Consider the following 27,866-nt stretch of genomic DNA (forward strand, 5'->3'; position numbering starts at 1 on the left):
AGACAAACATGTATAATAGTTTTGTTAAAATTATACTAAATTCTTAAGTTAGCTTGGTGGTTGGGTATTTCGATTTGGATTCTAAAGGTCTATGGTTCAAATCCCATGGAAAATATAATTTTCATAAACAAAACGACGTCGTTTTGAGCTTTTCGAGCATTAAAACGATTGTGCCAAAACGACGTCGTTTTGATGAGGGAGCCATGTCATCGTCCCGTTAACGGATTAACGGCGGAGTGACAAAATTGCAGTGAAATATAAAAGTCCGTGCTAAAATTGGCAAAATTAAAACGTGCATTTTCGAGCCCGAGCTTAAAGATGAGTGGTATTTGACATAGATTACCTAAAAATAATATATATATAATATAAAAATGCTTAAATAAACATATTAAAATGAATCGGGATAAATTTCTCTAAATTTAACTTTAAAAAATTTAATAAAAATTCACTTTAATTTATAATTAAAAAATAGAAAATATGATCTCAATGGGATCAAATCAAAACACATCAAGATAAAATTAAAAAAAAACAAATACTATCCCTCAATCTGTCCAGCCTGGGTTTATTCGTCTTTAGAATATGACTTTCTTTTAATTGGTTTTGCAAACTCTAAGCCAATGGGGTTTAAGCATTAGTCTTGGTTGGCCTAACTGTTATTAATTTTGGGGACAAGATTGTTACATGTTGATACTTTGGCTCGGCTTTGCTCCTTTCATGTCTAGATTCAGGGATCATTGATATTTTTTTAAAGAAAAAAATGAAAATAGAGGTATTTAAATACAAATTTTTAAACTCACTCGCTCAGACAAAATCCCTACACACTTGTATTCGTATTAATGCATGTCCACGTCCAACACCAACATATGAAAAAAGTATCTGTTTTTTATTCACAAAATCCAAAACCAAGATAATATTGAATCCCGATTTGGAAATGAAATTTACAACCAAAACTTGTGAAATTTTCAGGGTCAGTTTGTCATCTTCACACAAGCATTACATCACAACAGAAATATTAGAATTACACCAACCAACACCCCTTCATACAAGCAACGCCATCATCACATATAACCAACACAAAGGGGGTAAAAATATATTAGACATAAAACAAGGAATATTAAAAAAATGTGAAAAATACTAAACACCACCAACCCATTTGAAGAAACCACCCGACTGACCGACTTCTACCTGCCATTTTACAGGGGGAGAAGCCCCAATTTTGCAACTTTCGGCACATGCCGGAAAAGGAAACCAAAGCCGCCCACAATCCGCTTCTCTAACTTAAACATTCGTACTATCAACGCACAGTGCGATTTGGTTCCCGAACTTTGCATCTTTCATACTCCCAAGGTCTACCTTGTGCTGAAGACGGGCGAAAAACCAAAGCCGAAGCCTTCAAACTGTGTTATGAGAGAGATAACAAGTTCGGAAATGCCTGTATTTGGGCATCATGCTCTTATACAGAACAGTGGAATCACCATGCGCCAACAAGAGCCTGAATGAGCATATAGAGACAATTGGAAGGGTCTATTATATCCAAGCGAGAGAGCCCCGATCACTTGCCACTTGAGGACAACCTCTAGTAAGCGTTGGAGGTCTGTTAGCATTCAACTCCTGATCCCATAGATTAAAATAATCTATATAAGAAGCTATGCGCTTAGTAAGTAAAAAGGATACAGAAATAACAAGGGGGAAGAGGTATGACACCTGCATCCATGTATTTTCTATATGACGTTCTGGTGACGCTTCTGGCGATAACATTGCTGGGGGTAAAGGATGAATGAGTTTTGGAACTACCACTAGATCTCTACCCAAAACTAAGATTGCACCAGCGTTGTTCGCAGTGCCTGAAAAATCATGCATGAAACAAAATTTAAAGGCTAAATTGTTTGAACCTGACAAATTGTATGTATACTAAAGCAAGGGCCAGGAACACACCGCAATAATTGGTTGCCGAGAAAAGAGTGATTAAATGTCCCTGGGCAAAACGCTCTAAGCCATCCATAACACATTCGTGAGCATGAACAATCAACTGAAGATCATTGTTATTACAGAAATCCATAACACGATCAGGCTGCAACAGTAAAAGCCATTTACATAAGCATAAAAAGAAAAATCAACAATGAAGTAACCAGAAAACACAGTTTTACTAGAAATGAAACTGCACAAGTGGGACAAGGAACACAAGCTGTTTGTTAGAGAGAGAGAGAGAGAGAATAAATTATAAAGTGGCATCAGACCTAGGATATTGAAATCAAAGAAAAATGCAGCTAGAAAGGACTTAAAAGTTATAAGCTTGCAAGTTTAAGAAAAGGTTTTTAAAGTTGCGCACACACCCCAAAAGTAACCAACCCCGGACCTCTAGCATTTGGCCGCAACCCTTCCACACTATCATTTTCTGTTGGATCAGACCTAAAATATAAAATGGCAGTAAAATGCATCAGCAAATTAAAGCAATGAATATTATATTTCATGACTAAAACAAAACATTAATATGCTCTGACTTAAGTTCATAGGTAAAAACTTACAGAACGCCGACGACTGTTAAAGTATAGGGTTTATAGGTAGGAACAAAGGAATCAAGGGTGTGGAGGTAGAAATTCTTTGCACAAATAGAAACTGGTCAATTAATGTTATAAAGAGCTCACTTTCTTGTTAATATTGCCCATCATATATCCTTAGCTTAAAATCATTTATCTATGTTTTATGGTTTAAATTCGAAATTCACGGTATCTTTGTCAACAATGAAATCTGAATTTTACCATATAACAAGATACAGACGATGTCATGCAGTTATTGTTAAAACTGTAAAATTTACAAACCAGACTTAAAAAATTGTTTGTTGATTCACACAAATAACAAGTGGGTTTTGTTACATTTTATCACAGCTCATTACAGCATCAACATATGAAACCAACCCACCTTATTGACTTATTCACATGACAAACCAAGCCTACCCAATCTCAACTCTGCCATGAAGATGGAGCTACGCTCCCCGCCTCAGCTGTAACTCAATACGCATGCTAACACAAGACCTGGGTGGATGGAAACCAATTTGGTTTGTCTTCAAGATACTTCCTTAAATATCAAAAGCCTGTGACATATTTGTTGCAGGATTCGAGTCCCCCCCTTGTCCGTTGGACTTGGACATGTCCTTTATCGGCTTGTGAGAGCCTGGTGTTGCTTTTGCAGCAGTTCTGCCAGGCCTGCTGGTTTCAGTTCCGTTACCTCCCCCTGCTCAAATCAAATCATTGAAACAAGAAATTAGCGAAATGCATTATCCCAACGTGAACAACAAAGATAATCATTGGGCTTCATGGAATAATGTTTCAGAGCTACATTCTTACACCATTCAATTCTTTTGACGAGAACCGGCATAAACCAGAAAATTTAATGTTAAAAATTAGGGAACAGACTGTTAAAATTATCTCGCATTCACCATAGGCAACAACCTCCACTTTATTCTCCATAAGAGGGTTACATCAGGGAGAATATACCTATATCTTTTGGAACTTACCACTGTTAGGTAGAGACAATCTCTTCTTTGGCTGTTTATCTGACTTTAAGGTCCTCTCATTAGGATTGCTTCTAGATCTTGAAGTTATAGTATGTATTGTGCCAGCTTCTTCAACCAAATCTTCAAGGACTGGTTTGGATATTGGCTTGGAAGATAATGCATTGACCGTTTCTAGCACGTTTGCTGACTTTCCAGGAGAAGAATCACTCCCTCCAGAATACGATGGACCTGTCTTTAGATTAGCACGAAGATTTGATGCAGCTGGCAACAGGATAGCAGGTTTTATCTGAGAATTGGCACCATTGTTTCCCTCTGAAGAACCATCCTTGCATATCATTACTCCATCTCGAAGATTAATGTCGAGAAAACGATTCTCCCATGGACGTACAGCCATCCACCTTTCCAGCCAGTTCCAACCCCAGCTGCTTTTGTCTGGTTCAAACCCTGCAGGCATAGACTGCTGTCTTGATCCTGCCTGCCACTGCACAAACAGGTCTCAACTCTTTAACACTAGCTAAAATGAGACCAGCCATTGACATGGTTATAAGAGATCAGTACAAGCGGACAATCAAAGAATCAGGTGATTAGTAGAAGTGAAGCAGCTTTATACAAGATCTTGGCATCCAACATCAACTGTCAGAGGTGGTTGATGCTAATAACAAAGGCTTAATAGATGAGATATTGACCGGTTAACAATATTAACCATGAACAAAACTGAATTTTTGAACAGCAGATGTTCAACCCTCAAGAACATTGACAAAAAAGAACATGAGAATGATGCAAATGTGATTATCAAGAAGAATCAAACAATAACAATTATTTATATATTGGGGGAGGGGGGAGAGAAAATGCATGATTTTACTTCAAAATATGGATTCCTTTCAATTTTCATTTAATTTTTCTAGTCATTTGTGCATATTGGATTAATTTATTATATCATTTTATTTTATAGCAAATTGTTAAATTTCCATCAGTAAACAACAAAACAAAAATAGCAAAAAATAAGACAGCCCAAGTATCCACAACCTTCCTATTTCTCTCTCTTTCTATATATATTCTCCGTTGATAATAAAAAGAACAGCTTTTACACTGAGCTCTCTCGTTATCATTCCAATGATACCTATTCTTAGGGATGAGTTCTTCAATAAATGCACAAAATTGAAGAGAATCACATGCAATTATTGAATGGAAAACCATAGATATATCAAATATAGTGGTAATAGGAGCAAGATTTTGCGCAGAAATATACTGATCAAATTTTTAAAAAGTGGAGGTCAAATAAAAAAAATGAGGAAAGACAGCCAAGAGAATTTTATTAGATGGTTTCAAGACTTATCAAAAGCTCCAAGAACAATAAGCAAGCTTGAGCATGTCATAGCTATTCATTTTACCATATCTAACTCAACTGATATAGTAAAATTCACTTCAATTTAATAGGTGTATTGCAACATTGAAAACCTTTTCTCCTTCGTGCAATCTGAGCACTGCTTTGAGGGGTAAGCCATTCATTCCTAAAATAATAAAAGTGTCTATCTTTACCTGATGGGCCAGAGCATATGCCATGGCTCTCTCACGTTTAGCTGCAGCCTCCTGCCTCTTTAGTAACTTGGATTGAATTTCTTCAACAGATCCTACACTATGACACCACCCTTCCTGCATTTAATCAGAAGTCATATGAAGCATTCATCAAACGACAAACATCTATGCCTCAGATATATGAAAAGGATCAATAATATCATTCTAAAGTCTCAACTAGGTATGAAATAACATTGAAAAATTATCTCTTGTGCCAATTTACAAGCTGCAAATTGTTGTCTGTAGTCCAGTTGCATTCTAAAGGAGATTTGACTCACAAAAATGATGTAATTCATCAACTTGACACAACAGAAGACTATGATGCTACATCGAGATCCTAAAATTTAATTCTTGAGAAAATGAATGAATACAGACACATGTACACAAACACAGAACAAGCAAGCCAGCATGCATTAATTCAACTCTATTTCATGCGTGCCTGTAAATAAATAGTTTTGATGTTTTAGATGAATAAATGAACTAACATTTAATGTTCCTCACCTCTACTTCTTTAACACGAGCCTCATTTGCAAGTTGTTGCTGGAGTTTCTGTTGGGCAGTTTCACTTTCCAATGCCAGTCGAACAATCCTTGCTCTTACACGAGCCTGAACTCTGACCAAAGCTTGCATGCAGCGAAGAGTCATTGCAGCTTGTTTTCTTACAGCATGACCCCTAACAAGGGCCTGCAGCCTTACTAATCCTTTTAAGGCTCGCAAAGCTCTTCTAGCCTGACATTCAAGTAGAATAAATTTCCATTTTATCAGTCGAAGAATTCTGAAGTTAAATTACTTATTTAATTACAGTTCAGGTGAAAGATATATCATAACAAGCTTGGTTTTTCTTGTTAAGACTAAACTCTTATTCTACACAGTTAGGAATAACTGCAGTATATTTTATTAAAAAAAATAGCCTTCAAACTGTATAAGAATTTATGATTTGATTGAAATGAAGAAATACGACACGAACAAAGTTAGACCATGCATCAGTGATTAGAATACATGTGTAAAAATGAGTGCTTGCTCACTCACTATTGATCCAGGAAAAAGCAACACCATCAAACTAATTCTTTTAGTCTCTAATTTCATTTTTGAAAGTCCCAATTTATCCATAGCCCAAAATAAAAGATATTTTCAACATTTTAAGTACATCCATTTAACATATAACCCAGAAATGGCACTGCCATTTTAAAATAAAGGTTCAATAAAATTACAACTATTGTCTTAAACTTTATGAAAGACAAATCCATCCCAAACAACTTTGGACATAAAGAGTATTTTAAATTCTCATTTGACATGGCTAAGAGATGAAAAAGTGGAATCAATACCAGAAACCCACGAAAGGCTGTTTGTATCCTTGTGGCAGCCCATTCTTCCCTAGTAAGTTCATTAACAGCTGCATCACACACTTGAAGAGAACCAGAGGGAGTGCCAGCAGCCTCCGCATTTGCATGAGTATTAACATCTCTGACTATTGGCGCAGCATTTTGATCCAACTCTGCTTGAAGTTTATCTGTGTCAACCTCGACAGAATGCTTTCTTCGGTGATGGAATTTCCTAGTAGCTGCCCTCTGTAGCAACAAAAGACCAAAAATATTAGCTAAAATCATGCTTAAAATGGTGTTATACTTCAGATCAGTCTCATTTAAGTGCTAACTTATTTATATGCTAAAATAATATTTATGTATATGTACACACAAACACACAAAAGGCATAAAGAATATTATAAAACGCACAAATTTGATTTCACCACCACCAAAGACAAATCAGAATTGCTACTTCCATGAGACCAAAATAACAAATAGCAACGTTTATTATGCAATAGCTCGGGTAACTTTTCCTCAATTGTTGCTAAACATTGAGAATGGATCTTCGATATTGAAATTATACAATCAAAGAGGAAGAGCCTGCACTTCTGCCCCTATCAATGAAACTATGAAGCTTTACAGTAAGGTTTTAAGGAAGAAATCCTGCTATAAGTCGGGTATCAAATCAAATCATGTTATAATGTTTGCTTTCTACAAGCCGCAATAAGACCAGATAAATGGAAATAAGAATAATTAAGTGTGCAATCATTCTGATAATGACATAGCATCATACACAAGGATGGATAGCTAACGAGGATAACTGTTGCATGTAAGTTACCACAAAACACCCTTTCTCCTTTATACCAGATTAATCAACAGTGCTCAGGTCCAGGAAAAAGGAATTAATCCACAGAATGAACTCTTACTTAATGTGCACAGGATATGTAGATATTTGGTAAATATATCATTGCTTTATCATTTTGAAGAGGTGCACATGAGATTACACATGAACATACCCAAATCTAAATTTCCTAAATATAAAATCTTTAAAAAGAAAAAAGAACATTCATTCTAACATTTTCTCCCTTCTCTGAAGATTGCGACTTTTCTGTTTTTTTCAAGCCAACCAATGCTTTGATCCATTTTCCTGAGACACCCATTGTATCAACTATGACAAATCAACTAGATAAGGCAGACCTGCAAGAAAAAAATGCTTGAAAAATAAATCATATAGTTGCAATCAATGAAAAGATACTTCACAAACTCTAGAGGAAAATAAACCATAAAGAATGCTATGGAATATGAAAAACAATTCTCCTGATAGTAATTCTTATCTATCTGATTCATTTTGTAAGCATCTACTGATATGATACATATCCAAGAATCAATGTAACAAGTGTTGAGATATTAAAGAAAAGAATACCATTTCACAATATGATCAATATGATCTATAAGAGACAGACTGGTCAAAATTGGTATTACTTTCAAGGAAACGCCCTTAATACCACAAAAGAAAGGATATCACTGAACAAAATTAGACCATAACCAGAAGTAGAAGAAAGGGGCAGTCCTTTCATGAGCTATTAAAAGTGAAATTTCTACCACATTGAAAGGATAAGACTGTCAATAAACAACAAATTATGGAATAAAAAATCACCAAAGCATAAAAGACAACATGGCTAACCCAGTGTTCTTAGGGCGCTAGGTACAATTGAATTTTCAATTTGACTTATGAGATGACTAAAACTCCAAAATGGATTTGGCCGATTTTTGTGCTGCCCGTACACAAGACAAGCCTAATTCACTGATAACAGTCGACTTCAACCCCAAGTTCGATAACCCTACAATTAGAAGCATCAAACAAGTAGAATATAGTTAAAATTGGTCACAGAGGAGTAATTATAAAATGAAGAACTGAAATAAAAAAAAAGGAGATACTGCCATTTTTCATTTTACAAAAAAAAATATCCAAAGACATTGTCGACCAACCTTTGAAGTTTCAATATTGGGTTCAAAATTAGAAAGACTGTGTCACTTTGTTGATGCCAAGCGAAGCAACCACATATTCTCCATCAACCTTATCACTTCTCACACTCCCTTGAAAATAATCATCTAGTCATCAATAAGATAGCAATAAAAAAAACACAGAATTCATACTTTCCATGTAAAAATTAAATAAAAACGGGAAAACCCAGAATTTATTTCCATTGTTGTTCATTTATGGATAACCTTTTCAAGTCCTTCCATTATTAAACTGCTCCGGATTAAAGTCTAATTATTGTAAATTACAATAATTACTACCCAATTAAGTAACAGATCTCACAAATATTCACCGTCGAGCTAGAAAAGCGAAAGCTAGTAAACTTTTTCAGCATTATTCCACACAAAATAAAAAAGTTGAAAAGAAAGGAACAGTACCCTTTTAGGCGTTGGATTGATGATGATCTACCACTCAATCAATCAATAATTAATCAGTCAGTCAACGTAGTCAAACTCCCTATTTTCTCCTTTTCTCTACCAAAAAAGAAATTCAATTTCAACTAAGGGATCAACACATCGAAGAAATGGGATTTCTCAGATTCTTTCTGTTTTTCTCGATTGAATTTGTGAGGACTATAATCGGCTAAAACACGCCAAGGAGTTGGTGAGGAAGTGTGTTTGGGGTAAAACGTAAATGCGGTTAACTCTTATAGGAACGGCGTCGTTTTCGATTTTTTCTTTTCGGTATAGTCGTTGTCAAGCGTGGCAACGAGGAGAGGTAATCACGGGACGTGTGTCCCCTCAGTCACCCTATAAATTCTAAAATTTATAACGGTTGTACTACCAAACAATCATTTCACTCAATATTCTTTAAATATAATAATAATTCTCTTATAAAAATTTGTCTTTTTCTTTTTTTAACTACCTATTTTTAATTTATTTATTAATTAATCTATATTAAGTATTGTAAAGATAAGATCAATTTTCTCAAATCAATTTACTTCATTCGTAATGGTAAAGATTTGAACTCCTAATTTTACTTAAGCGATCGAATTTTCACTAAACCAACTGATTATTTGTTAAATTTATCTCTTTTATATTTTAAAATTATCATATTTATATTATCACTTCGAAAAAAATCAACTTTTACTAAGCATATTTTCTTTTCTACATTTTCTTTAGTATCCTAACAAAATAAAATTTAAATTTTTTAGGACAAAATTATCATTTTAATTCTTCTACAACATATCTTTTACAAAAACTTTTTCTTCTTAAAAATACATGAAATACCAAACGATGGAGAATATAAATAAGATAGAGAGAATAATATTTTTTGATTTTATTATCTAAATATCACCTTTAAAAAAATTAATATTGTTTTGACCCTCTTCTTTTTTGGTTGTCCTCCCGGTTTCAAGGCTTTGCTTTGACTAATCTAGATTGACCTACGTTGTACACCTGATTTTGGTGGGTGAGTCTCCCGACAAGGATTTTCTACATACACAAGGACTCGAACCTAAGATCTTACTTAAGTGGAATCAAGTTGTTTACCACTTGAGTCAACCCTGTAGGTTTTGACATTCTTTTTAGATTAATTATATGAATTAATAGTTTAAGATAAAATGAAATATGAGGGAGAAAAGGTAAAGAAAATATAAGAAAAAATATATAAATTTTGTTGAGAAAATAAATAACGCGTGGTGTTGCGTATGTGTACGAGCATCGTCCAGACAATGATAATGATGTGTGTGTATTAATTGTATTTTTTTATTACCTTCTAGCTCCAAGGCTTTGCCTTAACTAATTCTGGGCCGACTCGGGTCACACATCTGCTTTGGTGGGTGAATCTCCTAGCGTAGATTTTCTGCATACACAAGGACCCGAACCTAAAACCTTACTTAAGCGGTATCAAGCTACTTACCACTTGAACCAACCCCCGTTGGTTGTGTTAATTGTATTTTTAATCACTCATTGGATGTATGTTTAAAAGATCATATTTAAATATTTAGGAAAAAATTTATCTAAATAATGTGGAATTTGAGGAACTCATGTTTAAAATTTTGATTTTGGCACAAACTAAGTTACCTTGTCAAAAAGAATTAATGAGTGTTTTTTAGAGGTACCAGGTTCGAGTACGAGAGAATACAAGTATTCGAGTGTTCATTGTCAAATAGTTGAGAGTCTTTAGAATAGATATCATCACTTCTAAGCACCCTAGATTAATAAAACAATATATTGATAAATCCAGACAAAGATATATTGTTTATTGCATTAAAAAAGACCTATCCACATTTGAAATATTTGAATATAGACTCTAATAATTAGAGATACACCAAAATTAAAGTTGAAAAAAAAAGATTTGTGATAACTTCATAACATCTAACAGCCGCTACAACAAAATAGGTTTATAACTGTGTTTTTTTGTTCTATAAAACGCCGCCAAAAATACTCAAGGCGCAAAAAAAACCCGCCAAATTAGCGCCACAACATTAGCGGCGTTTTACTTCCACAAATGCTGCAACATATCAGGTTCTATATCGACTTTTTTTTTACAAACACCGCAACAGGTCAGGTTCTATAGTGGATTTTTTTATACAAACGCCACAACATGTCAGGTTCTATAACGACTTTTTATATAAACGCAGCAACAAGTCAGGTTATATAACGGCGATTTTTACACAGACGCTGCAAAAAGTCTTGTTCTTTAGTTGCGTTTGTGATACAAATGCCGCAATAATATTGTTCTGAAGTGGTTTTTTTGTACAAATGTCGCTAATTTTTACTCCGTTATTGGTGTTTTTCATTCTAAATCGCCGCTAATCACAACTGATTTTCTATGGGGTTTTTCCTGCTTTTTGTTACCCAAATTTAACCTATAACAATATCCAATGACAACCTTGAAAGGTAATTATGATTCCACTTAAGTAAAAATACATAAAAATATATAAATGAAAGTTTACAAACATCCAGCTGAAATATAACATAGTTCATCATTGTTCACTACAATAAACAAAGCATTAACCTAGGAAATCACCTAGGTTGATCTATATTAGATTAGGTTATGTTTGAACAGTAGCTTCAGTTTTTTGTCCTTCTTTGTTTGGATTTGGTTCCTGGAATATTAGAGTACAATGTTTCTCTGGTTAGTGGTGAATGCTGAGTTTCTGTTATTGCTGGCAGCCTACGACCTTACGCCTAGCAATTTTTGAATTAGGCACTCGATTATTGTTGGTCATTTGTAAGGTTTCTAATTAATTGTTTTATTTTATGATGATCTTGTTGAGAATTTATCTTAGAGAAGAGGATTCATGATCTGGTGGTGTTTGGTGAAAGGTTGCATTCAAATGGTTGAATTTTTGTCGTGATAAAGATTTACTAATTGATATTTGTGGGCTAGTTATTGAGATGCTTGATTCTTGGTGAGTATGATTACTATTTTCGGTTAGTATGGGAAGATTTTGATGTTGATTTTGAGCTTTAATCTTCCATTGGGGCATTTTGAAAGTCTTGAGTTACTGATCCAAGTTCTTTCACACTGGTCACTATTGAATCATTGGTTTCAGTGATTGTTGTTGGTTGTTGATTTAGGTTTTTCATTTCTTATTTTGCATTACTGGTTTGTTTGCTCAAGTACTCTTTGTTCTAGTTTCTTCATAGTCTGATACTTCTATCATAAGGTAACATGAGACTTGAAAGCTTCACAGCCAAATGTTCATGACAGAAAATCTCTAGGGAGGGTTAAGAGTTTAACAACCTTGTCTTCATTAACCAGACAAAATACGATGTTTTCTTGCCCAAGAGAGGCTTCAGATTGTACCCCGAGAGTTTGTAGCTTAACCACCTTCCTTCCACCAAAAAGAAAATCCGAATAAGTAAGAAGAAGAATAGTTTTTATTCATGAAGAAATTTCAAATGAAAGAATGATAAAGAAAAGAAAGGTGAATAAAGTAGAACGAAATGAGGGATCACACTTCAATTCTCGATTACAAAATGATGAATGAAGAGAAAGTATATTACTTTGTCAAGAACTAACTCAAGTGTTCATTTTTTCATCAAGAAAGTTGAAGAAGTCGTGTGAATGTTAGAATATTAAAATGTTAATACAATTAGTTAGTATTTGTTATTTTGTTAGGATTTTAGTTAGTTGGTTAGCATATTATTAGTGGGCTATATAAGCCTAGCAATGTAGTGGATTAAATCAAGTATTTTTGTAATTCATTTTCACATTTAGTAAAACAAAGCCGCCTCTTTCATAGCTTTCCATCTTCAGTGCTACCGTTTACATTCATCACCATCGGTAATCTCCGGCCACCATGGCACCTTTTCTCACAACCACTATTCCTTAATAGATAAGTTTAGGATTATAACTTCATAGTGATCTATGGGATCAAAGGCCATCAAGAAGCGTGTTTTCTTATGGTAAGATGATGCTTAAGGAATTCTGAAAATTAAAGAAATACAAACCAGTAGAAATCTATAATTCTGAAAATACTAACAAAAGTGATGTAGAAAACAACAAACAACAAATGAGGAATAAAAGAGTTCTTGAATTTGAGCCTTAAGGAGTGATGGAGGTGCGATAGTGGTGGATAAAGGCGCGACAATGGTTACTGGTGGTGCGACGGTGGCGACTGATGCCCTGATTTGATGGAGATGCAAAGCTAAGGATAGAGGAAGAACATAGGCTAAAGAATATGATAAACAAAATTAGAGATCAGGCATGAGAACAATTGGGGATATATACATCCTATGGTGGTATTTGTAAGAAAAACACCACTAATATACTAGCCTATTGCAGTGTTTGTAAGAAAAATGGGCCACTAATATACCAATCTATTGGGTATTTTTAAGTAAAGCGCCACTAATGACTAGTACATTGATGTTTTTTTAAAACGCCACTAATGTACTATTCTATTACGGGTTTTCTTTTAAAATGCCACCGTTTATCATTATATAGCGACATTTCTACAGAAAACGCCAGTAAAAATAAATGCTTTTGCGACGCTTTCTGACAAACACCACTAATTTTGATATTCAGTGATGTTTCTTATATAAAGGTTGCGAAATGTAAAATGTTAACGTAAAAACTGCTAAAAACGTCGCTATAGACCCATTCTGTTGTAGTGTGTGGGGATAGCTTTTAGGACTTGAGTTGAGTTTGATGCTCAATTAAAGAAGAACAAAGCTTGATAAGAGTTGTTTTGTTTGATGAAGACAAGGGTGACTAAGTTTGGATATAAGAAAGGGTAGAAGTAGTTTAAAGGTGGTGAATTGAAGTTTTAGGATTTAGAGTTTCGAAGGGAGAGGTTATGAAATTTATAATGAAGGTGAGGTCCAAACTTTTACCATTTAGAGGTAATAAATTGAGTTGATTGCCATTAGTGATAATCAGAGGTAATAAACTGAGTTGATTGTCATTAGTGATACTGAACTAAGTTAATGATAGTGTCATTAGAGGTGATGAACTGAATTAGGGTGCTTATCGGCCGAGTTGATCGCGAGTTAGGCAGTGCTCGACTCGTGCTCGTTAAAAAATTTTGTTGCTCAACTTGACTTTTTGCTCGTTAAAATTTTGCTCGACTAGTGCTCGTTAAAAAAAACTTATTGCTCGATCCGTGCTCGTTAAGCTCATTGCTCGTTACTCGCCTTGTTGCTTGTCTCGTTGCTCGTTAAGCTCACCAAAATTTTTATCTTATTTTTTAACTTTAAGTAAAATCTACTAATACTATATAAAACTTAATATAAGCATAAATTGATATATTTAACCAAAAAAATTAACTATACAAAGCTTATTATAAATGTAAATGGATAATTTTAACCAAAAAATTATCAAAAGGGTGTATGAAAAAAATTCAAAGTCTAAACTCCAAAATAAAAATCCACAAATACATTAAAATAATAATTAGGGTTTATTTTTTTAGTGTAGTAACATAATAATTACTAATTAATAATTTAGTTTTTTATTAAAAATTAATATATTAGTCATTAATCATCTATTAGTAAATTAATAAAATTTGCAATGAAATAGTTTTTTTAAGTTAAATAGTAAAAAATTATAAAAAAAACTAACGAGCTGCTCGCAAACTTATCGAGTCGAGTTGGACTTTGCTTGACTCTGCTCATTAAGATCTAAGTCGAGCTCGAGTTTGAATCGAATCAACCCGAGTTGAGCTTTTATCGAATTTTGATTGAGTTGAATTCGGGTTGCTCACGAGCTGTTGAACTCATTAAGCACCCCTAAAATGAATTATTAATGACCTTGGTTAATGGTAGTGTCATTAGAGAAGAAATGATCTTCGTAGAAGAAACGTAATGGTTCAAGCAAGATTAAAGGTTTTCTATTAACAATGGTCGATGGATAGTTCATTCAATGAAAAAAAACATAAAAGATAAATACTAAAAAAATTACTTATATGGTAGTTCAAAAATTAATAGTAGAGAATATAATATCATATCAGTATGGAGTTAAGAGAGTTTTCAAAATTTAATGAACAAAACAACAGGAGTTTTCAAAAGTTGAGTAGTGAAACTTGTAGTTTAACCTTAAAATGTTCGATAGTGACACACGAGCTTCACTCCAATGTAGCAGGTAAAGCCACTTGTCGTACAAAACCTTCTCATAGAAGGTTACAGAAACAAAACGCCATTGGCCAAAAGCCAGCTCTTACCAGAAAGTAGCAGGCCAGGCCTCCATTTAACTTTCTCTCTGTCTCCACTCTCTCCTCATTCATTCATCTCACTCTTCTTCTTAACCTCTCAAAATCCCAGCCGAAAGAGTAAAGACATCTAAACATGGCTGGCACTGCTTCCACAACTAATAACCCTCCCTATGAAGTCGATGAATGCCTAGGAGTCCTTCGCGTTTACAGCGACGGCTCCATTTGGCGTTCTTCTAAGCCAAGCTTCAACGTCCCAGTCGACGATGATGGCAACGTCGTGTGGAAAGATGTCGTATTTGATCCTCACCACGACCTTCAGCTCAGGCTCTTTAAACCAGCCTCACCTTCATCCGCCAAGCTCCCGATCTTTTATTACATCCATCCATGGCGGTGGTTTTTGCATTGGGTCACGTGCCTGTCCTAACTGTCGAAACTACTGCTTCCGGCTTGCTTTGGAGCTTCAAGCTGTTGTGATTTAGCCGGATTATCGCTTGGCACCGGAGAAAAGGCTACCGGCGGCAATTGAGGATGGTTTCAAAGCCGTGAAATGGGTCCAAGCTCAAGCTCTGGCTGAGAATCCTGATCCGTGGTTAACTGATGTAGCGGATTTTAGCAAGGTGTTCATGGCCGGTAACTCAGCTGGTGGTAATATCGCTCACAATTTAGCAGTCCAGCTAGGGGCTGGTTCGCCTGATTTGGCCCCGGTTGTGGTCCGAGGTTACGTGCTTTTAGCACCTTTCTTTGGCGGGACAGTGCTTTTAACCCATTCCCCAAATTCTTTTTCGATCATCCAATTATTTTTTTTAAAATCATATTTAACGTTACGTTTTGATCATGTTTTTAAAAAATTAACAGTGATATTAATGTGTCATCATTGAATTTTTTTGTAAAAAAAATATCACGTCAACAATTATATTTATCTTTTAATGACGAGTTATCAAACCATAATCAAAATATAACGATTTTTTTTATTAATATGTGGTAAGTACATATATATCTTAACATGTACATGTTTTGGAGGTTATTTGTTCTGGTAGGAGAAACAACCGATCACCCGTTGATAAACCCTTTCGGGCCGGTCAGTCGCAATCACAAACACTTGGCTCTAGACCCGATTCTTGTGGTGGTTGATGGAAGTGATTTGATGAAAGATCTGGAAAGGATTATGCCGAGAGATTGAAGAAGATGGGGAAGAAGACAGAGTATGCTGAATTTGAAGGACAACAACACGGCTTCTTTACTATTAATCCAAAGTCTGAACCCTCCAAAGCTTTGATGGAAGTTATCAAACGATTCATTGCTGGAAATTCTAGCTGAAAAGGGGACGTTTGTGAGACGAAATGATGGAACTTTGAATAATTATGCTATTTAGTCATACAAATTATAATTATATGTATGTTTAAATTTTAAATTACATCAATTATTATAAAAGACAATGAATATTAAACTTTAAAATGGGAAGGGCGATGGATTTTGCTTAATTTTCTGAATTTCTGTTTCTTTAATTGTATACAAACTTCTATAAAATAATTATCAAATTTATAGTTGATATGCAGTTAACTTATTCTTATGATAAGGTGAGATTTACAGAAATGGTAAATATTAATTATTTCACCATATAAATCACTATTTATTTAGAAATTTTATTAGGAATGATTGGAAAAAAAGATATTCCTTTTCCAAATGCTAACAACAAAATATTTGAAAACATAAATTTAGATTTGTGTTTCTAATGTAATTTTTTATTAGAGAGAGAAGAGGTTGTCAAACCCACAATCTAATGTAAGTTAGCATTAAAATAAATAATTTGCTATCGCACTATAAGTTTGGTTTATTTAACATCTTTTATTGTATTTTTTTACTAATTTAAAATAACATAATATTTAGTTAAAAAAATTAAATTATTTAATAATGAACTTTCAAACATTCTAATGAACCTTATAATAATAGAACACGAAACTTTTAAAAAAAATAATAATCTTTTTAACCATTAAAAAATTTAATACATAAACTTAAATTTCCATTAACAATCAAGTGTTATCATAAATTTACATGACGTACATGATTAGAATTACACCAAAAGCAACCAATTAAAAATATAAGAAAACTATTTTAAAAAAGATGTCAATAACTTTATAAAAAAGATGTCAGATCGAATTTTCTTTAAAAAATTATTTTTAAAATGTTAATATAAAAATAATTAACACAAAAAATAATTCTAATGATATAAGAAAATACTGGCAATGATTCCAATCCGAATAACATTAATAAAATATATATTTATACAAATTAAAAAAAATATTATCATACAATAAAAAATTTAGAAAATAAATTCTATAAATACTAAAAAAAGTGTTAGTTACCAAGTCACCAACGTCTTCCATTTTCATAGCTGAAATCAAAATAGTTTCCTTTTTTTTAGTGAAGGTGGTATGATGGTATTAAAAATGATCATAGACGGGAGAGGTTAATAATGTTTCATTAAAAACCCCCTAAACCTAATCGAAGGAAAAGAATACAACAGGTAACACCAAAGAACAAAGCAAACAAAAGCCATAGGGCAACCAAAAAAAATAAAATGAACAAAAGACAGATCTAGCTAGGAGGCGCCATATCCTTATGGAGAAGAGCTTGAACATCGACAGAAGGCATGCTTAAGTACCGAAGGGTGAGATCCGTATCAAAAGCCAATTTAGCGAGCCTGTCAGCTACACAATTACCATTTGTCACGGTTGGAAGAGATGAGCGTGGGAACGAAGAGAAAAATGGTGAATTAGGGATTGAGATGCGAAGGAGAATTGTAAAAGGGGAATTAGGGATTGAGGTGCGAGAGGGAAATGAAAATGGGAAATTAGGGATTCTGGGAATTGAAGGGCGAATGATATTACCTGATGAAGTGGAGCAGCACGTGATCGGTTCAGGAGATGGTGAAGCAGAACGAGATATTATCCAAGAGGAAGTAACAGCCCAATCAGTCCAAAAGGAGAAAGAATACCCCACGTGTTCAGTCCAATACCCTGCAAGAAGAGAATCTATAGTTGTTATAATCTGTTAAAAGTATTGCCAGCTGGCATCCTTGCAAATGATTGTTTTAGCCCTGTAACTAAATAATATAGGTTGTAATAGGAATTGGATTCCTTATGAATGAATGAAGAAATTTCCTTTCTGTAATCTCTCGTTTCTTACTTCTTAAATCCTTTCTTCTTCTTCGATTTCCTTCTCTAATATCTCCAGTCTATCACAAATTGGTATCGAGAGCTTCGGTTATGGCAAGTAAATCACAAGCATGATAAAGAAAAATCAGAGTATGGAGGCAGATTTAGCTGGGTTACAGAAACATATGGAAGATTTGACAACATTGGTGAAAAAGGGTAACGATGATTCTGATCCACCTAAATGGTGGGAGGCCCAAGAGAACATAATTACTGCAATGGAGACTAGAATGGCTACCAACCAAGGATATGTGGAAAAACTCTTGAAGATCTTAACTGGCAGAGATGGAGAACAAGAGCAGTCTGAAGGTGATCAGGTAAACACTCCTGATAACTAGGGATGAGCAACGAAACCGAGAAAACCGAAAAACCGACACGAATCGAGTAAAACGGTTCGGTTCGGTTCAGTTTGGCTTTAAACGGTTCGGTTTTCGGTTCAGTTTAAAGGCTTCATTTTTTTGATTCGGTTCGGTTCGGGTTTTCCATATGGAACCCATTTGTTCCATATTGAACCGAATAGGCAATTTTTGTAAAAAAAAATTATAGTTTCAAGTGATTTTTTCATTGAAAAAACCAAAAAACCGAACCGAACCGAAAAACCCGAACCGTTAAAAAAACCGAACCGAACCGATAAAACCGGTTTCGGTTTTTTAACATTCGGTTTCGGTTTAAATATTGAAAAACCATTTATTTCGGTTCGATTCAATTTTTGGTAAAAAACTGAACCGAACCGAACCGAATACACCCCTACTGATAACTCTAAAAATGGGTAGAAAAATACTGTTTTGGTGACTGTAGTAAAGGATAAATCAAGATTCACTTATAAAACTGATGAACCGGGAATATTGAAAGACAAGCCTGATGCTTGTTTAGCCCTTAAGAACAGTTCTAGGCCTGAGAATCAAGTGGGTGAAAACAGTAACAATAGACTTATTATGGGATTGGAAGCTGAAAACAGGGGATTAATCTTAGGGGGTGGCTTCAAAAATGTTTGAAATATTTTTCCATTTGTGGTGTTCCTGTTGAGCAAAGAGTAGAGGTAGTCACTATGTACTTGACAGGAAAAGCAGAGATTTGGTTTGATGGATATATTATGCAGAAACACCATGTAACATGGCATGAATTTGAAGCATATCTTTGTCATAGATTTAGTGACAAGTCTTTTTCTGATATAGTAGAAGAATTTACTAAGTTGACTCAGAAAGGGACTGTTGAGGCTTATCAGGAAAAATTTGAAGAGCTACAACCTTATATGTTATTACAAAATCATACATTAAATGAGGATTTCTTTGTGTCACTTTTTATCAGTGGACTAAGGGAGGATATTAAACATAGGGTGAAGGCTCTAGATCCTAAAAATTTGCCTGAAGCATACAAACAAGCAAAACTCTATGAATTATCTGTTGATTATGAAAACAGAAGATGGAGGCCCTCTTTTAAAAACCCATCCTACCCAAACCCCATTATTACTTCTAAATCAGCTTCATTGCCAGCAATTACCAAGAACACATTAGTTTCTAATCCTAAACAGAATCTTATGGATTATAGAAGGCAATACAATCTTTGTTTCAAGTGTGGGGAGAAATTTCTTCCAGGGCATCAATATAAGTCAAGGAATTTGAATCTGATGATTGAGGAAGAGGTTGATGTTCCTACAGATAATGTTACTAGGGAATCAGATCAACAATTGATACAGGAAGAGGAGGCTCTAGAAATCTCTATGAATGCTATTACGGGCTGCATTAGCCATAATACATTAAGGATTCAGGGAGCCATTAAGGGCAGACCACTTAGTATTTTGATTGACAGTGGAAGTACTCATAGTTTTTTGACTCCACAGTTGGCTGATGCTGGTATACATGTACTTACACCATATCCTTTGGCAATCACAGTAGCCAATGGACAACAACTTTATAGTTCAGCAAGGTGTAATCAGGTGGAATGGCAGATGCAAGGACACTCTTTTGTTCATGATTTCAGACTCCTACAGTTAGGTGGCAGTGATATGGTGTTGGGGTGGATTAGATGAAATTATTTAGTCCTATTTTGATGGATTTTAATCGAATGACACTGAGTTTTCAATGTCAAGAGGATAATATTATTATACAAGGACAGCAACCATCTAATTTTTTGCCGCAAATTTCTGGAGCTACATTATTGAAGATGACAACATCAGATTCTCCTATTTTGGGACATGTGATTTTCTTGACTATGTCTGAAGATTCAAAACATGTCCCAGCAACTCTTCAACCTCTTTTACAGAGATATCAATCTATTTTTGACGAGCCTACTGGTTTACCACCTACAAGGTCTCATGACCATGCTATTCCTTTAAAGCCTGACTCTACTCCTATCAATTTGAGACATTATAGATTTCCACACAATCAGAAAGAGGAAGTGCAAAGACAGATTTCTAGTATTCTTTCAGCCTCTATTATTCAGCCTAGTAGGAGTCCATTTGCTTCTCCATGCCTTCTTATAAAAAAATGGTACTTGGAGATTTTGTGTGGATTATAGGAAATTAAATAGCATGACTGTGAAGGATAAGTTTCCTATACCTGTGGTTGAAGATCTATTAGATGAATTACATTGAGCAGTTTATTTTTCCAAAATTGATCTCAGATCTGGATATTGGCAAATAAGGATTAAATCTGAGGACATATACAAGACAACATTAAGAACTCATCAGGGTCATTATGAATTTAAGGTGATGCCTTTTGGGCTTACTAATGCCCCTGCTTGTAACATCCCAAAATACGGGTTAGTGACCAAAATTGTAAAATTTCAGAATATGGTGATTAAAGTATAATAGTTTAATAGTTTAATGATTTGTTCGGAAATATTTCCTAAAAGTTTATAGTAATTATCCAAAGAATTAAAGGGCAAAATAGTCATTAGACTTGAAAATTTTAATTAAATGATATATATATATGGATAAGGATGGGAGATTTTCCAGAAATATTTTCTCTCTTTTCTTCTTCATTTCCTCTTCTCCACGTGTGAAGCCAAGCAAAGGTGAGTTTTCTCTTGAGCTGTTTATGTGCTGAAATTTAAGTTTAGTTTTGATTATTAGATGCTAAGTAAGATTAAGGAATGATTAATTTGCTTTAAAACAACAAAATGAAGAGTTTATGAGGATTTAAAGATTTGGAGTTTTTGAATGAAATATCGAAATAAAGTTTATATTGAGAATGGAAAGTTGAATTTGACTTGTCATCAAGTTAATTAAGGGATAGGAAGTGTTAGAATAGGAATTTGAACATGTTGCAAAACTAGTATAATTTTTGCAATTACATAGGAATGACTAGATTTGAAGTTAAAGAAGTGATTATGGAATAGAAATAAGTTTAAGTATGTGTATTAAAGTTAGGAGTATTAAAGGAAGTGAAATAGGAAGGTTTGAGTTGAAAATTGATGATTTTCGAGCTTAGAATACAATTTCTGGGTAGAGGGAACCGATACCCTATGAATGGGAATCGATTCCCCCTCTTGAACGAAAAATTCCAGTATGTTCAGGGGTATCGATTCCCCTGGGGGGTATCGATTCCCCCCTAAATGAAAATATAGAATTTGATTCATTAAACCGGTTTAAGTTATTAACATCAAGTTTAAAGTTTAGGCTTCTGATAGTTGTTTTGAAATGATATATTTATGTAGATATTGAACCTAAACAAGTTCCGAAATAATCAAAGGATTATAATCGAGTCAAAGCAAGGCTAAGGTGAGTGCAATTTAAATTGTACTTATGTGATTGATCAAACATTGGCTTGCGATGAGTCAATGATAGAGTTACTATGGTAAGAGGTAAATTATATAATGTTATGTGATTACTCTGTGTGCATTAGTACATAGAAATGGATGTATGTTTATATGTTACATGATTTACATGCTTACATGAAAATGCAACATATGATATTAGATATGTGCTTACACATATATTTGATATGTGATAGAAGAGAAGGAACATGTGATTATGATATCAAGGATTACACGTACATGTGATACGTGACTGAAAAGAAAAGATATGTGTTTATAAGAGAAAGAATATGAATAAGTAATGTGAACGGTCATAAATGATAATGCCCATGTTATGTGATATGAGAGCTAGGGGTATAGTTGGCATGCCAAGGGTCGAGGGTTATCTATGTTCTTCGGGACATATGGACTGTTTACCTATGTTCTTCGGGACATATGGACTGTTTACCTATGTTCTTCGGGACATATGGACTGTTTACCTATGTTCTTCGGGACATATGGACTGTTTACCTAGGTTCTTCGGAATCTATGGACTGGTCTTTTGGGACATTGATCGAGCTGTGGTGACAGCATATATGTGCACAACCTCAATGTACTCACATACCTTAAGTTCTCACTAGTGTACATGGGCTAATAAAGTGATTAAACAAGCATACTGAATGTGATATGTATACGATGGGTTTATAAGTGGTTTGAAATGTGTTACGTGAACCATATGATGTTATGTGTGTTTCTTAATGATAATGATGGTATATGTTTATGTATGATTTATGTTATATGAAATATTATATGTTTTATATGCCTCACTAAGGCATCGACTTAGCGTGTGATTGTTTCACACGTAGGTATGGAAAGCGAAAAGAGAAATAAAGAGGGAGCAAGACAGGTCAGTTCTTCTTACCAAATGTCAGATCAGAAAATATATGTATTGTATATAGAGTGTAGTTGGCATGTAGTCTAAAGATAAAAATTGTATGAACTCTGATATATTTTGTAAATGTTTTGAATAAGTTTAAATGTTATTAAAGTTTTTAAATTACTCACTATTTTATACGAATAAATGTTTGAAAAGTCAATGTGACACTTCGGACTCGTATCCGGGTCGGATATGGGTTGGGGGTGTTACAGCTACATTTCAAGCTTTAATGAATGAATTGTTTAGTTCATTCCTTAGAAAATTTGTCTTGGTATTTTTTGATGATATCTTAGTCTATAGTACTTCTATGAAAGATCATGTTATTCATTTACAACTAGTTTTAGAAGTACTGTATCAGAATCAGCTATTTTCCAAGTTGTCTAAATGCTTCTTTGGACAGACTCAAGTTGAATACTTGGGCCATATTATTTCAGCTAATGGAGTTTCTACTGATCCTAAGAAGGTGGAAGCTATGAAGAATTGGCCAGTGCCTAATTCATTAAAGTCTTTGCGTGGATTCTTGGGATTGACAGGTTATTACATAAGATTTATTAAAAATTATGGGTCAATTAGCAAACCTCTGACTCAGCTGCTTAAGAAAGACAGTTTTAAGTGGACTGATGCAGCCTTGATTGCCTTTGAAGAATTGAAGAAGGCTATGTGTGTTGCTCATGTTTTAGCCTTACCAGATTTTGGTAAGAGCTTTTATTTAGAAACAGATGCCAGTTCAGGTGGTATTGGTGCAGTTTTATCTCAAGAGGGCAGATCTATTGCATATTTAAGTAAGGCTCTAAGTCCTAGACATGCAGCACTCTCTATTTATGAAAGAGAGTATCTTACTATACTTCTAGCAGTTTCCAAATGGAGGAATTATTTAGAGAGTAAATCTTTTGTGATTAAAACAGATCATGAACCATTGAGATATTTATTAGAACAGAAATTGACTACTGCCATTCAAAAGAAAGGCTTAACCAAGTTATTGGGGCTGGATTACACTATTCAATACAGGAAAGGCAAATCAAATGTTGTTGTTGATGCCTTATCTAGACAGTGGGAAGATCATGTTGAATGTTTTACTATGAGCACTACCCTAATCATTCCTAGTTGGGTTCATGAAGTGGAGGGGAGTTATAAGGATGATTCTATAGCTATGCAATGGATTTCTGTATTATCTGTTAATCCTAATGTTGATCTTCAGTGGAAGTATTCAGGAGATATCCTTAGATTTAAGGATAGAGTGTATATTGGGGCTGCTGGATCTCTTAGACTACAAATACTTCAGACACTACATGATTCCCCTTATGGTGGCCATTCTGGCAGTCAGGCTACCTATCAAAGGATTAGGTCTTACTTCTATTGGCCTAAATTGAAAGCTATGGTAGCTAATTATGTAAGAGCATGTGAAGTTTGTCAACAGACTAAGGTGGTGCATGTGCCTAAACCAGGGTTGTTACAGCCTCTACCTATTCCTCATCAGGCTTGGGAAGTAATTACTATGGATTTTATTGAGGGTTTGCCTACATCTTTGAGAAAAAATTGTATTCTTGTGGTGGTTGACAAGTTTACTAAATATAGCCATTTTTTGGCATTAGCACACCCTTACACTGCTGCCTCATGCTGAATGGTGGTATAATACTACCTACCATACTGCTATTAAGTTAACACCTTTTGAAGCCCTATATGGCTACAAGCCTCCTACTATGGTATGGCATACAAAAAGTTCAGTGCAAAGCATATCAGAGTTAATGCAGAATAGGGAAGATGTCAGGCAATTAGTCAATTCTCAGTTAGAACAGACAAGTAATCGAATGAAGCAAAAAGCAGATAAACACAGATCAGAGAGAACTTTTTAGGTTGGTGATTTGGTTTACCTGAAATTGTAGCCTTATAGACAGACCTCTCTTGCCCTGCGAAAAAATTTAAAATTAGCAGCACGATTTTATGGATCTTATAAGATTATTGGTAGAATTGGAGAGGTTGCTTATAAGCTGGACTTACCGGAGACCTCACGTCTACATCCGGTTTTTCATGTTAGTTTATTGAAAAAACATATTGGTGCAGTCGTATCATCTTCAACAGATCATCCTGTAATGGACGAAGAAGGTCAGTTAAAGATTGAACCAAGTCAAATCCTGGGCAGACGAATAGTTAAATGAAAAAACAAACCGATAACTCAGTTATTGGTTCGTTGGACTAACCTGGATGCTACGAACGACACATGGGAGGATTATTCTGTGCTTCGAGGCCAATTTCCGAATTTTGATCCTTGGGGACAAGGATCTTCTCCAGCGACGGGTATTGTCACGGTTGGAAGAAATGAGCGTGGAAACGAAGAGAAAAATGGTGAATTAGGGATTGAGATGCGAAGGAGAATTGTAAAAGGGGAATTAGGGATTGAGGTGCGAGAGGGAAATAAAAATGGGAAATTAGGGATTCTGGGAATTGAAGGGCGAATGATATTACCTGATGAAGTGGAGCAACACGTGATCGGTTCAGGAGATGGTGAAGCAGAACGAGATATTATCCAAGAGGAAGTAGCAGCCCAATCAGTCCAAAATGAGAAGGAATAGCCCACGTGTTCAGTCCAATACCCTGCAAGAAGAGAATCTGTAGTTGTTATAATCTGTTAAAAGTACTGCTAGCTAGCATCCTTGCAAATGACTGTTTTAGCCCTGTAACTAAATAATATAGGTTGTAATAGGAATTGGATTCCTTATGAAATGAATGAAGAAATTTCCTTTCTGTAATCTCTCGTTTCTTACTTCTTAAATCCTTTCTTCTTCTTCGATTTCCGTCTCTAATATCTCCAGTCTATCACACATTTCGATGACCATGCTGGAAGTGAAGACTCTAGTTTCGATTGCGAACTCCAAGATATGTGCCACAAGAGAAATTTCCACATTATCGACACGGTCGCCATTAGTGATTTGTAATGCCTCCACACTATCCGTCTCAACAACGACCTGTTTATAAACTTCCAAGTATATATAAGGCCCTAGTAGAAACCCCACAACTCCGCTTCCAACACAGAACAAGCATCGATAAACTTGGAGAAACCAAATTGCCATACACCATTAAAGCACCGTAACACCCCACCACAAGCTGCATGGTTATCAGCAAGTCTACAAGTCCCGTCAGTATTGAGTTTAACCCATCCTTCTGCAGGGGGAGTCCAGTGGCACACCTCATGAACCCCTCTACCATGGGGAAAAGTTGCAACAATATGCCGAGTCAAAGCAACCCGAGACAAGGCGAGAAGACAATAACTTCGTACCAGCACCGAGTCATTATCATCAAGAGGAGAGTCGAAGACAATGACATTCCTATTAAGCCACAAGTTCCAGATTATAGCCCTAAACAGCAAATCCCAATCACTGCCATCAACTGCAAAACAGCTCGGGTACAACAAGTTGACTTTAATCCACGATTTAATGTTGATAGTGAAGAACTCATGGTGATTCAACTGCTTAATAAGACTTGACCAAGTAGCAATCGCCAACAGACACAGACGAAGCGCGTGATGGTTGTCCTCAATTGTTAAATTATAGATCGAACAGCTACTATCAACGATGAAATGGCGATGAGCACACTCCTCTTTAGTCATAATTTTCCCCCAAAAAAACTAACCACATGAAGATTTTTATGCGTTGGAGACCCTTAAACCGATGAATAACACTCCTAACTTACTCCTCCATTATCAAAATGTTTGCACGGATGGAGTAAGCGGATTGAATAGAAAATTGATGCGAAACAGTCACTACCTAACCAATGGAATCATGAAGATTAGAAGGATAAGGGCGCTTAATAGCCGTAAGATGTAATAAGATTTGAGTAGGTAATCTGCTTTGGGAAAGCTGCAAAGACTAATCCCCATTAGTTCTGACCATAACAACAATAATAATATGCCTAAGGGACCAACGAAGGTTGGTCGGGACAAGTAAATCAAAAATCCAATTATCAACCATTGAAGCTGAAGTTCTGGTTTGCGGTGGCGCTCCTAAAGGAGCTCACCTCCTATCTTTAAGGGGGTTTTCTTGAAAGCATTGGATACATGTGCACGGATCACCATAACCGACCCGAATCCACAATGGGTCATGGATAATTTTGTCCGGATTTATCAAAAAATTATATTTTATTATTATTATTATTAATATTAATATATATATATATATTTTGTTGGCCCACCATATCAACCCACTAAACCCACGTTCTGTAAGCTAAAACAAAAAAAACAAACAATTCACAGTTCATCAAGGGTAGCAAGTGGCTAGTTTGGAAATTTGAGGAAGATCGAACGCTTGCTGATTACCTGAAAGATCGCAGCTTCCCTTTATAGAGTCTGTCATGTTTGGACGTGTACTGCAAGGAGTGGAATCTGTTAAACGCCCCATGTTCAAACCCCACGTTCCAAACCGTGCTCCATTCGACATACTTGGCCAAGAACAACAAACGCCGAATAAAACGGAAGACACTTCCCAATTTTTTTCATTTAAAGAGCATTCCTCGAATGGAGTTCACCCGGGGCCGGGGGCCGGGGCATTAGTAGCGGCAGCACACCAACAATTACACTCTCCCCTTTTATCCTGTGAGCATCAAACTGTATGTAAAAATTCTACAGAAATGGAGAGAGGAAAAGAGCAAGGAATGGTGGTGATGCCACAACAAAACCCACTTGAACAGTTGCAAGCAAAGTTCAAGGAAGTGGATAACACTTTCAGGGGATGGCTAGCCAAGCAGTCCTTACCCGTCGAGGCTGCCGTGGTTACCACCACTAGCGCCGCTCAGGGCGCTGCCATCGGTGCTTTTATGGGTACCCTCACCAACGATGTCTCCTCCTCTCTTCCAACTCCTCAGGCTTCCCTCGACCTTTTATCTCCCAAACCTCATCGACCCCAAAGCGACCACTCCGTTCTCTTCTCCCGACGATGAGACCTCAAGAACCCTGGTAAG

General features: G+C 35.3%; 3 protein-coding genes, 1 long non-coding RNA gene and 1 pseudogene across 5 annotated transcripts; 2 read left to right on the forward strand and 3 right to left on the reverse strand.

The window, feature by feature from the left end:
• Positions 1-1,423: 1,423 nt before the first annotated feature.
• On the reverse strand, positions 1,424-2,011 carry LOC120167970 (serine/threonine-protein phosphatase BSL3-like). The gene is made up of 3 exons (XM_039176850.1): positions 1,936-2,011; positions 1,705-1,844; positions 1,424-1,611 (listed from the first exon to the last, which is right to left on the reverse strand). The coding sequence occupies exons 1-3, from the start codon at positions 2,000-2,002 to the stop codon at positions 1,528-1,530; spliced, it is 291 nt and encodes a 96-aa protein (XP_039032781.1). The 5' UTR covers positions 2,003-2,011; the 3' UTR covers positions 1,424-1,527.
• Positions 2,012-2,859: 848 nt separating this feature from the next.
• LOC120167995 (protein IQ-DOMAIN 1-like) lies at positions 2,860-9,034 on the reverse strand. 2 transcript variants are annotated; one of them, XM_039176868.1, is made up of 9 exons: positions 8,812-9,034; positions 8,383-8,490; positions 8,078-8,234; positions 7,470-7,590; positions 6,415-6,657; positions 5,591-5,818; positions 5,054-5,167; positions 3,515-3,995; positions 2,860-3,231 (listed from the first exon to the last, which is right to left on the reverse strand). In XM_039176868.1, exons 4-9 carry the CDS (start codon positions 7,551-7,553, stop codon positions 3,077-3,079), a joined length of 1,305 nt encoding a protein of 434 aa, XP_039032799.1. In that variant the 5' UTR covers positions 7,554-7,590; positions 8,078-8,234; positions 8,383-8,490; positions 8,812-9,034; the 3' UTR covers positions 2,860-3,076. The 2 variants fall into 2 exon arrangements, with proteins under 2 accessions (XP_039032799.1, XP_039032800.1); XM_039176869.1 differs by having other exon boundaries at positions 8,383-8,505.
• Positions 9,035-15,104: 6,070 nt separating this feature from the next.
• On the forward strand, positions 15,105-16,349 carry LOC120168052 (annotated as a pseudogene).
• A 1,220-nt stretch (positions 16,350-17,569) lies between these two features.
• Positions 17,570-25,486, reverse strand: LOC120168010. The gene is made up of 5 exons (XR_005520093.1): positions 25,115-25,486; positions 24,915-25,001; positions 24,788-24,823; positions 17,921-18,049; positions 17,570-17,740 (listed from the first exon to the last, which is right to left on the reverse strand). It is a non-coding gene; the product is annotated as an uncharacterized LOC120168010 (long non-coding RNA).
• A 2,007-nt stretch (positions 25,487-27,493) lies between these two features.
• LOC120167977 (chloroplastic import inner membrane translocase subunit HP30-1-like) lies at positions 27,494-27,860 on the forward strand. The gene has a single exon (XM_039176854.1). The coding sequence runs from the start codon at positions 27,537-27,539 to the stop codon at positions 27,843-27,845; it is 309 nt and encodes a 102-aa protein (XP_039032785.1). The 5' UTR covers positions 27,494-27,536; the 3' UTR covers positions 27,846-27,860.
• Positions 27,861-27,866: the final 6 nt, after the last annotated feature.

This window comes from Hibiscus syriacus, unplaced genomic scaffold, assembly GCF_006381635.1.
Source record: "Hibiscus syriacus cultivar Baekdansim isolate YM2019G1 unplaced genomic scaffold, ASM638163v2 tig00111708_pilon, whole genome shotgun sequence".
NCBI lineage: Eukaryota > Viridiplantae > Streptophyta > Magnoliopsida > Malvales > Malvaceae > Hibiscus > Hibiscus syriacus.